Source organism: Choloepus didactylus, chromosome 11 (assembly GCF_015220235.1).
Source record: "Choloepus didactylus isolate mChoDid1 chromosome 11, mChoDid1.pri, whole genome shotgun sequence".
NCBI classification, from domain to species: domain Eukaryota; kingdom Metazoa; phylum Chordata; class Mammalia; order Pilosa; family Megalonychidae; genus Choloepus; species Choloepus didactylus.
In genome coordinates, this window is record NC_051317.1 from 72849523 (window position 1) to 72864568 (window position 15046).

The window sequence follows — 15046 nt, forward strand, 5'->3', positions numbered from 1 at the left end:
GCTTTCCAGTAAATGCTTGAGTGTCTTACTGCTCATTGAATCATTAGGCTTGAATGAGCAATGAAAGTCTTTGATATGAGTTCATATTCCATAAATTAACTTCCCCAATGATCATTCCACAGATTGTCCTATGCCTTCTAGATTCTATCACAGAGGTTAAGAAAGAAAAAAAAAAAAAAAAAGAAAGCAACCAAAAAACTAGACAAAACAAAAACCCAACTCAATGTTGTTCACTTGGGAATAACTGCCATCCCATTTGATCTGCCTACATCTCGATTATAAGGCATAACACAGAATGAATGAAAAGAACATTATATGTCAGCAGTGAGTACAAACACCTTCAAAGGCTTCCTTTCTTTCAAGCAAGCAGATGTCTGCAATGTGTCTTTGCCTTTGAGCTACTGTCTTCATGAAGATTACCAACTATTTCTGACAAAAGAGCCTTTGGTTCTGCTGTATCCACAAACATTGCCTTCTTCTATGAATGTACCACCATTGGAAGAAAGTGGGCTGAGGTGTTTTTCCTTCGTGTTTTCTGTCCTCTCCTTGGAGCTCCTTTCCCATTCAATGCCACATACATTTGCCTCCCATTGTGCTGCCAGTTCAAGGATGCATAGGTATTGTATCCATTTTCCTCTATTCTCTCCTTCAGCTTACAGTCATTGTTAAATTCTTTCTGCAAAAGAAAAACAAAATCTTATATTCTATGGCAATGATACTTGATTCCATTTGACACAAACCACTTCAGAGAATCCCATTTCAAGGATTTTGTTTGTGGTTGCCATTTATACATAAGTTGTACACTTAATACCCAATAATAACAACAGGAAACTGCGAAGTAAATGCCATAAGCAAAAAACAAATTCTGAATTTGAAAGCATATGATTCACTTTAATTGGTCATTACAATGATAATTCAGACCCTTTTAAAAAGCTGCTGTGCTTTGAATATGACATGGCATAAGTATTTAGAATGATTGTCAAGAAACAGGCATTCCATTAATAATATTTCTGATGGGCCAATGATACAGAATAGTGTTATAATTATCCTTTCATGGTAATAACCAGGGGTCCCATGGAAAAATAGAATTGCATAAAAAATATGGGCTTATCAAATTTGTAAGTTTATCTACTTTAAATTTACAATAAATCCATACACTATGACAAGAAATCAGATCTAATAGCAAAACCATATTCTAGATAACCAAGGAGGAGTGATGTCATCTTCTCTTCCAAAATGCCAGATGTCTCAATTTTGCTAATTTTTTTAGTTTTTATGTCACTTGGGATTTTTTTTTTAACATATTTGTACCTTTTATTACAATCATTGAGCACCCTAGGTTTCCCTGAGTTACACAGTCCCAGTCTTTATCATTCATCTTTTGTTTTGGTGTCCCACATGATCCCAGCCTTCCTCTTTCAACCATATTCACAGTCATCTTTGTTCAGTGTACTTACATTGCTGTGCTACTATCTCCCAAAATTGTTTCCCAAACCTCTCACTCCTGTCTTTTCCTTTCTGTTTGCAGTGCTTCCTTTAGTGTTTCCTGTAGAGCAGGTATCTTATTCACAAACTCTGTCATTGTCTGTTTGTCAGAGAATATTTTAAGCTTTCCCTTATATCTGAAGGATAGTTTTGCTGGATATAGGATTCTTGGTTGGTGGTTTTTCTCTTTCAGTATCTTAAATATATCACCCCACTTCCTTCATGCCTCCATGGTTTCTATTGAGAAATCCACTCATAGTCTTATCAAGCTTCCTTTGTATGTGATAGATCACTTCTCTCTTGCTGCTTTCAGGATTCTCTCTTTATCTTTGATTTTGATAATCTGATTATTAAGTGTCTTGGCGTAGGCCTATTCGGATATCTTCTGTTTGGGGTACGCTGCACTTCTTGGATCTGTAATTTTATGTCTTTCATAAGAGATGGGAAATTTTCATTGATTATTTCCTCTATTATTGCTTCTGCCCCATTTCCCTTCTCTTCTCCTTCTGGGACACCAATGACAGATAAATTCTTGCTTTTTGTTTTGTCTTTAAGTTCCCAGAAACATTGCTTGTATTTTTCCAGTCTTTTCTCTATCTGTTCTTTTGTGTGTAGGTTTTCAGATGCCTTGTTCTCCAGTTCCTGAGTGTTTTCTTCTGTCTCTGAGATCTGCTGTTGTATGTTTCCATTATGTCATTCATCTCTTGTGTTGTGTCTTTCATTTCCATAGATTATGCCAGTTGGTTTTTTGAACTTTCAGTTTCTACCTTATGTATGTCCTGTGTTTTCATTATATGGTTCAGCTCTTTTACCATATCTTCCCTAAACTTTTTGAATTGACTTATTATTAGTTGTTTCAATTCCTGCATCACAGTTGAAATGCAAGTTTGTTCCCCTGACCTGGCCATAACCTCATTTTTCTTGGTGTAGGTTGTAGTTTCCTGTTGTCTAGGCATGGTTTCCTTGGTTACCCCAATCAGACCTCCCCAGACCAGAATGGGCTCAGGTCCCAGAAGGAAGAAATATTCAGTATCTGGTTTCCCTGAGGGTGTGTCTTAGAAAATTGGTACACCCTCTGATGCCTCCGGTCACTGTGCTTTTCTGCCCAGCAGGAGGTGCCTGTTAGCCTATAATTCTTGACTGGTATAAGGAGGTGTGGCTCTTTTTCCCCAAGCTCTGAATGAGAGGCAGGTAGTAGAGCTGGACCCCATCCCTTTTCTCTGAGAGAAGATAGACCCCCTACGGGGAGGTGATTAGCATTTCAGTGGTCTCTCTTTGCCTGTGCTGTCTCCACCCTGGTCTGGGTCACAGAACTGGGAACTGAAAATGGCTAAGGCTTTCTCCACTGAGCCAAAAAAGGAACAGAGAGTCCCCTTCAGAGCTAGTCCAAGGCGACCCTCCATCTCTCCAAGGTCAGTCGTCACCCAAAGCCTCTGTCTACTTGTTGGGGATTCGTAGCTCGTAGTGAGCAGTTCACACTCGCTAATTAAAACCCCAGTTGGAGCTCAGCTGAGCTATATTTGCTTGCTAGGAGAGAGCTTCTCTGGTACCACAAGGCTTTGTAGATTGGGCTGTGGGGGAGGGGTCTCCCAATTTGGATCTGCAGTTTTTACTTACAGATTTTATGCTGTGATCTCGGGCATTCCTCCCAATTCAGGTTGGTGTATGATGAGTGGATGGTCACGTTTGTCCCTCTGCAGTTATTCTGGATTATTTACTAGTTGTTTCTGGTTTTTCTTAGTTGTTCCAGGGGGACTAGTTAGCTTCCACTCCTCTCTACACTGCCATCTTAGATCCCCTCCATACAGCAGGTTCTTAACCTGAAAAATTCTGGGATTCTATACCTCTCCCCTGCCCTGAGTGGATTATCCAGTTTCTGGACCCCACCAAGAAGGAATTCACGGAACAAACGCCGCTCCGCCAGGGGCCGCCGCTCTGCCAGGCTATGTCACTTGGGATTTTGATAGATTTTGCTCTGAGCTCTAGAAAAGGTTGACAACTAGTACATGGAATATCTTGTTTCATGCATTACCATATCAAAGAAATTATAAGCATGGTGATTAGCAGAGCCGATACTGTATAAAACTGATGACTTTGTTCTGGAAATATTCTACTCTATAGCCATAGACTCTTGGCTTTCTTTCAAGTGACCACATGTTTTTAAGGCTGGGAAAATTAAAATTCAGGATCCCACTCTGGAGTTAAAACTGAGCAGGAGGTACCTCAATGATCTCAAGACTCTGGCTTCAGAAATGCCTCCTTTCTCTCTTCTCTTTACTGTTAGAAAGCTAAGTAAAGAAGTTAAGGAATTTTGGATCTTACCCTTCTGGTTCCAGCTTCTCCATCCAAACCGAGGACATTATGGGCATCTTTCAGGTGAGACCCCTAATGTGCAGTTCAGTTTCTCTTAACTGTGGACTTTTTGAAATCTCTTCTAAATTTCCAATCCCTGAATATGTGGCTATTAAAACACCCAGATTTTGTGGGCTAGATCATAATTTAGAATATTATCAAAACAATAACAAGCAGGAATATGTAGTGTTAGTGTAACCATTTTAAGCTTTGTTCCCTGGAACTGATTAGTTAAAAATGTTTCTCGTTCATAAAGTAGCATTTAAATATAACATTCAGGTAGTGACTTATTTGGATGAAAGTAAGAAGAAAAAGTAAATTATTTAAAGTAAGAATTTTTTTAATAAAACAAAAATTCTGCATCAGAAAAGAGTTTAAAATCCTCCGTATAATTTTTTATCCTATTTATTCACCTCAGTCTGTATAAAAATATATCATTTTCAAAGCATAGATGAATTTTTACATGGATAATAATATTTATTTTTAATAAAGGAGATGCAGTTTAGAGAGTATAGGGAGGATTGAGATTATTTCAAGTTATTTCATATTTGAAATGAAGCTGTTTATGGAAGAGTGTGAATGGATGCTCCCCAAAATGAATTTATAGAGAGCAGTATTTCTTAACAGTGACATACATCTGGACCAGAAAATATTGCATTGGAAACTCTAGAGGAGGGGCCTAGAAATCTATGTTTTTATAGCATCTGGGCAAATTATAAATACTACAGTTAAAAAACAATTCTCGGTTAGAGCAAGGTTTCAAAAGCAGGGTTTGTGGCTTGGAAAAAGTTTTGGATTTCCTTAAGCTGCCTGAGAAATTTCTTTGGTCTTTAAATCATGCCCTATGAAAGCCCCTTCAATTTATACACAGTTCTATAATATAGTTACTTAATTTTATCAATCAGAAGAAAACTCAGAATACACATTGATGCCTTGTTCAGCTAATTAATAATGAAAATATAAGAAAATATACTTTCTTAAAAAAGAATAGAGGAAATTATCTGAGCGCAATTAGAATATAGAGAAGGTTAGTCAATCACTCTGGGTGTTTGTCTAATTGAGATTTTCAGGCAGGCTTATGGAATCATTGGAAATTATGTGAAATAAATGAAGATAGGAATTACAAGAGTTGTCACATGGTATATAGAATTACACTGGGTGTGTATTCACGAATTTTGATGGTATACCATTTAGATGTAAAGCTGTTAGCCTTATTTCACCTTGAGCAGGACATTCAATTTGAGTAGATTTTTTCATTTTATTTAAGCAAACCATGATTTTTCACTATGGTGGTAAAGCAAAATTGTAAAAACAGTTCATTGTGGTGAGAGGATGGGTTTCTTTATGAAACAGACTAGAGGTGGAGAGCATATGCTGTAATGGGCTATGCCACTAGGGGAGGTGGGTAGATTTCCTCATCCCACAACTCTATGCTCTGTATGATTCAAGTGCTGGGAATATAGTGGAAAGCAAGGTAGATCTTGACCTCTTGAAGCTCACAGTCTATTGGAAGAAGAAAGTCAACAGGAAATGAAATAATAAGAGAAATATCAGATAAGTGCCATTGTAGATAATTAAAATGTGGTGAGGTGATAGAAAGCACCTGGGGGTCTACTTTAGCTATACAGATGGCAGAAAATGATTCACAGAGCTTGGAGCTCAAGAAAAAGAAGCATAAGCACAGCACATGAGCTGTACTGGAGTAAAAGAAAAACGGGGGGAAATCAGAGGCCAAGGATTAAATATTTCCATGTTGCAGCTCATTTAAGAATTGTCAATTTCTCCTTTCTGTTACTTTTTGCAAAGTATATTTTATCAATTGAAAATTATTGCAATTTTTATTACAATGAAAATTGTTTACATTTTGTTCTTCAATCCTAATTAGTGTCAAGTTGCTTCACTTTTAAGTGTTGGTTCTTGACTAAATATATGTATCAGTATCTCTTCAAAGAATGTGTCTGGTCATCCTGTTACCTAGAGATTATATTAGGTGTGTACTAACCTAATGTAATAGATCAAGGAGGGATCCAGGCATGTTAATTACAAGAATAACAAAAAAGTCCTCAAAAGTGATTTTGATATGAACTCCTAAATGGAACCACTTTTTAAAATGGGCAGTTACCATTCTAGACTTATTAATGGAGCCAGCATAATGGTGAAATTTGAGTAAGATTCCTCTGACCCTCACACAGAAAGCATTTACCTTCGCCAAGAAGACTCGTCCCAAGTATTCCCGATACTCCAGTTATAAGTAGACCTGATGTGAATGAAATGCGAGGATATCCTATATCTAGACCAGTGGCTCTCAAATTGTGGTCACTGGACTGACAGCATCAGCAGCACCTGGGACAGTACTTGAAATGCATATTCTTGGACCCAACCACAGACTTAGTGAATCAGAAAATCTGGAGGTGAGTTCCGTCAATGTGTGTTTTAATAAGCCGTTCCGTGATTCTTATTCATGCTCAAGTTTGAAACCACTGCTCTAGACAGCCACCACAATCATCCTTATACTAATAAACAAAACAAGTTATCTGCACATTTTAAAGTGAAACTGCTTTTTGCTCCCATGAAAAATGTAAAAATGCCACACAATCTGGTTAGGGAAAAAATGAGACTATTTAAGAGTTCTGCTTCTCCAGTTTTATTCCTGGTCATAGGTCTCACTATATGTTCCCTGAAAGAAAAATCCTGTTAAAATGTTTTAAGAACAAGTTTATACATGGCTTCCCTTGGACTGGAATCCAGAAAAATTTTTTTAAACTCAGTTGGCATGCCCTTTGAACTATCTCTGGGACTGGTGTAATGAGAAGCGCCCACATTATCTTTACAAACTGATCGACTCCAGTCATCATTCAAATGATAATTAAGTGATTGAAGTTCAGTTACTAACTTTAACCTAAAGCTACTGTACTACTCCTGCTCCTTCCTTACATTTAACAATTAATTATTCTGTAATTATTCCAAATTTACTAAATTTGTGCCTCTAAATATATTGCAAATTCTTCGAAGTCAAGGCCCATTTCCCATAATGCTTTCTATGGTATGATGTGCCAAATAGTGTCTCACACATAGTAAATACTGATTATGAGTGTGTCATATTTCATCCAAAAACCTGACATGATAAATTGTCATTCCATTTACAATTTAATTGCAATTACAATTACAATTTTAATTCTAGAAATAATCACCTACTCTTTTAAGTGAGATCTTAGTCTAAGGAGATTGGTTCAAATGCATGTGATACAAGGTTGCAGAGGTGATATTCAAAACCTAGCATGGAACACACAGTATGGATAAACCCAAAAGTAGTAAACGATAAGGACCCTATTGCAAGCAATGATATTTACACATATATATGATGTTCAGGCATAATTTGAATTAACAACTCTTATCTAAGTAGATAAAATTCTAGAGTTGATTAAATAGCACACAAAATGATGACTTTCTTTTGTCTTTCCACTTCAGGTTTGATCAAAATACAAAATATCCATGCCCCTGTTTTATCTTCGGCTATAATATACACACAATATGCTATTTTCCACGTAATTCAACTCCAAGTTGTGTGCAGCTCTCGTGCCAGTCTGACCGCATCATGCTTCCGTGAGAGTCTAACTGGTGAGCAGTTCAGAGCATTAACTGACAAATGCCAATAAGCGCCTGTGTGGTAGACTAATGGGTAAACAACAGAGTAGATTATAGCGTTAGAAGAGCTGCTTTGCCAGCCCTCGAAACTCTGCTGACCAGTTCACTGTGGCTCTCTTTGCTAGCAGTGGAACGATAACAAAGCTATTCAGTGTCTGGGGGAAACATTCCAAAACTGGGGTAATGATTTACTGCAGTGGATTTTGAAAACAAGAGCAGCAAACTTACTGAGCCATAGAGTTTCCCTTTCTTGTTCATGGCTAAATAATAGTTGCTGTTAATGGCTTTGACGGCAACAACTCCGATTTCCACTGATGTTATCTCCAGGATACCTAAAATTAAAATATAAAATTTGAGAAGGTTCAAAATTAAGGGGTCATATAAATTTATTTGAAAAGAAAAAACAAAACAAAACAGACACAAGTTTGTTTTTTGATGGTACTAAAAACAAAATTGAAAAAAAGAACTCTTTTGATATGCCTAAAATCCAGCAAATAATATGGCAACAAGTTGCAAAGTTTTAGAATTCCTGTCCATTTTACTCTGAGCATATATGGGGAAATATTGTTTTAATTAAAATGTTTCCTTTGCTAGTTCTGCATTTTCAACTCCATAAATACTGTAACAAGTCTACTCATCTTAGCCTAGATTTCACAAAGACTTATCAGAGCACACATCTGTACTATGGTATTAAATTAAATCTATAGCAGATGCCAATAATATGTCAGATTTATCTCAATCTGCAAAAACAGTGGTAAACTATTTCTTCTATGTAGGACACTTAGGTAAACTAAATCTCTTTGCTACATTTAGCTGATAAATTCATTCTGGGCAAATATGTTGACATTCTAAGATACAGAAAGACTAATCCCAACATCCACATTGTCTTTAAAACAGCAGAATCACTACTATGGGTTGGGAGAAAATCCATTACCATTATTGTTTTTTTAAAGATCTCTTTTGTTTCCTAGGAGGAATCAAAGACTCAGGGAAACTGATAGGAGGGAGACTTTCCCACTAATATACAAGACGGCATTGGGGCATCTAAGTCTAATTTTCTCTAAAAAGTCTGTAGGTAGTTATAAGAAAGGCATTTGATGTTCTACTCATAGTGTCTACTAATTATGGATTAAGAAGGCCACAGGAACTAAAACTACTATTTATTTTGTAACTCTTGGGAAAACTTACCCAGCATAGAGAAGCAGTGCTGCAGTTAGCATGTGGTCGCTGGAGCCAGAGTGTCTGGGTTTGAATCCAGCTCCATTGTTTTTATTGGTGAATGACCACATGCAAAGTCACCAAATTGCTCCAAGTCTCAATTTCATTTGTAAAATGGGCAACATAATAGCACTTCCCATCTAGTGTCTTTGTGAAGAATAAATGAGATGGTATATACTCAATGATTAGAACATGCCTAGAGCTTAATGCCTCCTTAAGTATTATTAAAGGGAAGTTTTCCTCTAAATGGTTCTAGATTTTGGAATTTCTCTCTTAAACTTGGCTGTATAAATTCTGAACAGGACATACAAATTCCCATTGGCTTAATCCATAAAATCTGAAAGTTGATCATGTTTTCACTTATCATGTATTCCCTGTCATAAGAAACACCATCTTAATGTGCTCTACAAATGAAGGTTTATACTCTTCCCAAGGGAAAGAGCACCTTGTTCTCAGGACACGAAAACCTTCTTTCTTCTTCCCTCACAGATTGACCAGCTTTATAGTGGTAATAGCATCCCCCATTGCAAAGTCGATGTAACCAGAGAGACTTGTGTCAGATATTCCTAAATTCATGGACTATTCTTCCTTTTATGTATCCTGCAGGATGCCTCTGACATAACACAGCAGACCCCTCAATCGGCAAGCCAAGACCAAGGAAATATTTTGGAAGGCAAAGGAGATAGTATTTATATTTTAATATCCCTTTCCTTTATGCTGTTAGTTACCTTCAAGGCACAAACTCATATGCACGTATTTATTTGCATGTTTTTAAAAAGTACTTTCTTGTAGTTTATTTCTTCAATTCTTACAATGACCCTCTAGGGAGGTACTGTTACTTTCAATTACAGATGAGAAAACTGAGGTTATATAACTCACCCACAGGGTGATAAGGTGACATGTAATGATGGACCCAGTACTCAAGCCTCTGTCTTTTGTCTTCACTATTTTGCCTTTCCACCAAGCCTCCCCCCTCTTTCCCATTCCTACAAGGGAATCCTGTTGGAAAACCTTCTGACCAAATGACTCATCAAGATGATAGTCCTTAACAACTTAATGTGTTATTCTCTCAGGGATGTCGGAATGTCACAGAGGACAATGTCAGAGTCTCAGAGAGGGAAAATCTAATATACTTACTTCATGTCACAAACAGAGGAATTAGAGAAGGGCAGGAGGTTGAAATCTCAGGCAAAATGTTTAGGCTGCTTTTTATTTGCCAGTCCAAGAGACGTGCAAGCACTGTCAGTAAGTTGCAAGGTGCCCCTATGTACACTTTTACAACTGGAAATTGCAAGAGTGAAGAAGAATGAAGGATGATTTTAGCAAAGAACAAATCAAGGTTTTTGAAGGTGAAAAGAATAGGATTATGCTATAGTAACAGACTGAGTTGGTAAAAGGAAAAGCTTTGTGATAGAAATATTACCATATCTTTCACTGATTGTATCTACAAGTGCTCTGCACATGGTAGATCATATTTACTGTGAATACCTGAGTTTCTTTCTGTTTTGCCCAAAAAAGGAACTCAGCATTCAAAGATTCAATCAATCAATTTACTATTTTTTCCCAGTCAGCAACCAAAACAGGTTGAAGAGTTTTAAAATTGCTTAAGAATAGAAAATGGGAAGACCTAGATGATTCAGGATCCTTTGAAATTCTGAAACTAAATGTTTTCTGAATGTTCCATAAGTAAGTTACAACGATTATCTTGAGGGTAATGGACAATGACAGCATTTAGTATAGAAGTCTGAACATCTGTATATGTGAGAGTGACTTTCTGGGGTACTGAAGTCTGGAAGACTTTTGTATTGTTCATTTAGAATCTCCCTAGTTCTCTCCGTTCTTCAATGAGGATGTTTGAGTTTGCTTATGAAAGTATTTTGGGAAAGGAGTTTCGGAATTTTGCATGATGATCATTGGATTAATAACTGTTATAGTGCTATAAACACATGTTTTGATGCAACATTAAATGCCAATTGAAGGCTAGCCTCCCTAGGGTACAAAATTTGTGGATAAGACATTAATGTGATTTGATTGATGGTCTTGCCATTAGAACTGAAATTTTCCTAAAAATCTCATCCAAATTGATTTTAAGGTAAAAAATGTATTAATATGGTCAAATAAATTCTCCTATTCAGAATAACTCCTCAGTAAACAGCAATGAAGACCGTATGTGGCTAAAATTGGCTTCCTCAAAATTGCCCCATGATAAGAAGCTCTGTTTTAATATGGTGGTGGTCACACAAATCTACACGTTAGAATTGCATAGAACTAAATACACACCAACACTTAGCAAATACTTTTAAGTAAACTAACAGCAATCTATAATGTTTATTTTGGATGATATTTTGAATTCTTGAAAAATAAAGTTTAATAATCAACATTACAAAGGTGCTAGTGACAAAAGTCAGCTCCTATCAATTGATAAATTATATTTAGTGATGGATCATCACCATAGAAATGAGGACGATTTTGTCAACTGATGAACTTCAAATGGAAATCACCTAGAAGTCACAATTTCATATATGTCTTTTTTTTTTTTTTTAACTTGCAGGGCATAAGCACATAATAATTAGGATTGATTTTGTTTTAATCAATCACTGAGTAGTTAATCTTAGGAGGTGAGCTTCACAATACCTTGCCCAGTTTATGCTTCTTATTCATCTCCAGAAGAAAAACATCAGACCTGCTCTATCTCCCCTACCCCACCCCACCCCCCTGCCCCTTAGCAATCATGTTGGACCAAGACTGCTTCTCTCTTTGGGCTATTAAAATAAACCAGCCTGAACAGTAACAGTCTCACAGTTTTTGTGGACTCAGAAAGAGAAGGGCAAAATGCTTATTCAATAGAACAGATATTGACAAGGGGAAAGCCAGTTGTAAAAATAAAGCCAAAATCCAATTATCATCTCCTGGATAAACAGAACATGAATATATAAAGGAATTCTAGATATTATTTGAGTAAATTAATTCAACCAACATTTATTAAGCATCAATGTGCAGGGTTTGTGTTAGCTTTTCCTATGAAGAATGCAAACAGAAACAAGTTACAGTCTTTGCCTTCAAGTAGTTATAAAACTGGGTAAGATAAGGAAGCAAATAATTAAATAATTACAATATAAAGAAAACATATTAAGTGCTATATGAGAGTTAAAATGCATTGTCATGACTTTAAATAATAAGGAAATCTTCCTGTAAAAGATAGTTGATGTTTGAGATGGACCTTTCAGGGGCATGATTTTAACTGGTGGGGATTTGGACAGGTGAGGGGAACATTCAGGCAGAGAAAAATACATGAGAAAAGAAAAGTGGGGGAGGGGGGAGAGAAAGAGCTCAGTGTATGCTTGGGCCACAGTTTGCCTCCCCTTCTGCCAACTCCCCTCACCCCTATCTCCCAGTAGCACTTTGTGGTGGTCATTCTAGCTAAAATGAAGGAGGAGGAGTGGTGCTTTCCTGGGTGAGGAATGTACTATTCCCAAAATTTTATTGTGAAATTCGGAAGCAGTCCAATGAATGTCAAAGCCTCAGGAATTCAGAATTAGTCAAGTCTGCTATTTTTCCCTAAACATTTTAACTCAAAATAGATTATAATTGTATATTGCTTGATAATTTTAGTCAATGTAGTGAAGTATATCAAGATTAGTATAATGTAATGCACAAATACTAAACTCTAATACTAAATCACCTGCTCCCTTCCCTTACTTTCTTGTAATTGTACGTGTCCCAGATTTATCTATTCTATTCTAACGTAAAAAGACCTAGGGACCTCCTGAGGGTTGCTGTCATATTTACATTATGTATCTTAGGGATTATGTAGCCATACCCAATAGTGTGGGACTAAATGACTCCAAACGTGGTCTTCATTTCAGAATCACTGTAGGTATTACATCTCATTAACTGTATCTTCCTCAAAGAAACAGAAACAGTGGTGGTTTTCATAAGTGCTTTAAAAGAGATTTTGTTTTTCTGTTAACTGTAGTAGTGCACGACACATAATAGGTGCTCAATATGTATTTACTGAATGAATAAATGAATCAATGAGTGGCCAGTCCAATGACTGGCCAAGTAAAGGAAAAATGAATATTCATTATATATAGAAGATTTTGTTTTCTTTTGGTGGGAGAGTCATATTTGCCAAACTTTCAGATGAAGTAAAAAGTCCACATCCAAATAAGTGGATATAAAAGCAAAAGGAAATGTCAAAAGTTGCATGCTCAAAGGTAAAGGCAATGAATTACAAAATATAAATATTTTATATCAAGTAAATGTCAACTATTATAAATCTGAAACTCCTTTACATTTTCTAAATAATACATATATGGTGTGCAACTATTCATTATTAAGATCAGGAGAAAGGGAATCTTTAATGTGGGTCAAAAAGACTAGGGTATAAAGGGAGGGTCAAGGCAACATTTCCAGTTAAGAAAAATTTCATTTGGGGTAGACTGAATTTAAAGAAGGTGAATAGCACAAAAATCAGGAAATAATATGGAGTGACTCTCATGAGTCAGACACTTTCACATCTCATTTTATTTCTCAGCTAATCCTCAGAAAATGCACACTGTAAGCATTATATGCTATAAATGTTGAAACTGAGCCTTGTAGAATTTAAATAAATTGCTGAGAACAAGCCCACTACGTGAGGTAGATTTGGTGTTCGAACCCAATGCCCATTTTCTTTCTACTACATCTGGCTTCTGTGAGTACAATTGATAATAGCAAAATAACAAAAGCAATGATAAAGTGAGCTTTATCCATTGTAAATACTTTTCCCGATATTCTAGCAAACATTTGATTGATAGATTTCAAAATTGTTTTATGGCAGCGAAACATTTAGTCAATATAAAGAGATACATGTCCATATAAATTAATTTTCAGCACCTGAACTATATTGATTAAAAAAAATAATCATGTGGTACCTAAATGTTTAGGTTCATTCATTTCCTTGCTCATCTATGGGGATCACTAAGCAAAATTCAGTGTTTTTCTTGATGACTCAAGAGCATTAGCATTAGCTTGATGGCTTCTTCTTCCATGAAAAGCAGAATGCTCTCAGGAGCTCCTGTGCAGCTGTTTCCAAACAAGCTGAGAAATTAATATGTAAGCATTTTAGAACCGAGTCAAAACTATGAGCAAGGTTTGGTGATGTTCTTTTCTGAGTACAGAACGTGAGCTTTTGTTTACTAATGCCAGCATTTCATTTAGATAAGCTCATAGTTGTATTCCAGAGAGTGGAGACTCTCCGATAAGTGACATCTACACAAATGTGATGTCATTAATCTGTAGGAAGCATAAAAATACCTAGTTTTATGTCTATGACAAAACAAATGCAGCAATTTGTTTTCATGTCATAGAAATTATAATAATCAGATAATATGCAAATAATATAATTGGGTATAATTTTGCTTCATAATAACTGGTATTGAAACAAATTTACAGCAATGATTATTTGAGCTAGTAGTTAATTTATTTACACCTGTAAATATGTTGAAAACATGATTCCACTCATGGTGCTTAACCATATAAGGCTACTTTACACAGAAAAATAAACTAGATTCTAGGTCTGTATGATTATGTCTAGAGAAAATGCACAGTAGTTTTCAATATCTATATCATTTCCAGCATAATAATTAGAACTATTTAAAATAAAAATGTTATGACCTCTCTTTAAATGCGAACTTGAGCTAAATTAACTAAAGCCTCAAAACAGTACATGAGATTAAAAAAAAAAAAAAACTCACAGAAATTATGGGGTAGAAAACTCTCTCCAAATTCCTGGGTGGTGTGTGCCCAGCAAAATAGTCCACAAGTAGGGGATGCAAAAAGGAAGAAGAGAACAGGTGGCCCACATGCTCTGTCCCTGTTCAGGATTGCATATTTAGCTGATTCAACAATTTCCAAAAGTGCATCTACATTCTAGCGTAACTGACTTGAAAGAATGTCAAAATGCAGCTAAGTAATTGTTCTATGTTGAGAGTAAATGGAGCAACATTTATGATATTAATTTTGTTTCTTATATAATTGCCTATTATTTCCCCATCTCATTTCTCTCTCATATATGACTCTCCATACACATGATCACGATGAGGTAGCTAACAACCACACTTGTACACACACACAACTTTTTAATAGGAACAGCAAAGAAATATTTCATGAGATGAAATTAAGTGAGGAGGTTGGCTGAAAATGAAAGAGAAATAAGTGGCAGCTCTAAGAGACCATAAGAGCTTGACTACATCTCAGCTCTGCTACTCAGTGAGCTATGTGACTTGGATAAGTCAATGATACTACCTCATTTGTTAACTGAGGCAAATTGCCTCGAGTTCACAGGGTTGCATAGTCAGAGTGA

The 15046-nt window shown here is 36.2% G+C and overlaps 1 protein-coding gene across 1 annotated transcript in view; it reads right to left on the reverse strand.

The window, feature by feature from the left end:
- Window positions 1-267: 267 nt before the first annotated feature.
- Window positions 268-15046, reverse strand: part of FGF10 (fibroblast growth factor 10) — a 101561-nt gene continuing 86782 nt past the window's right edge. The window contains exons 2-3 of the mRNA XM_037799355.1: window positions 7711-7814; window positions 268-676 (exon numbers count right to left, since the gene is read on the reverse strand). Coding sequence (XP_037655283.1) covers window positions 479-676; window positions 7711-7814 — 302 coding nt within the window. The 3' untranslated portion in view covers window positions 268-478. The remainder of the gene's footprint in view (window positions 677-7710; window positions 7815-15046) is intronic.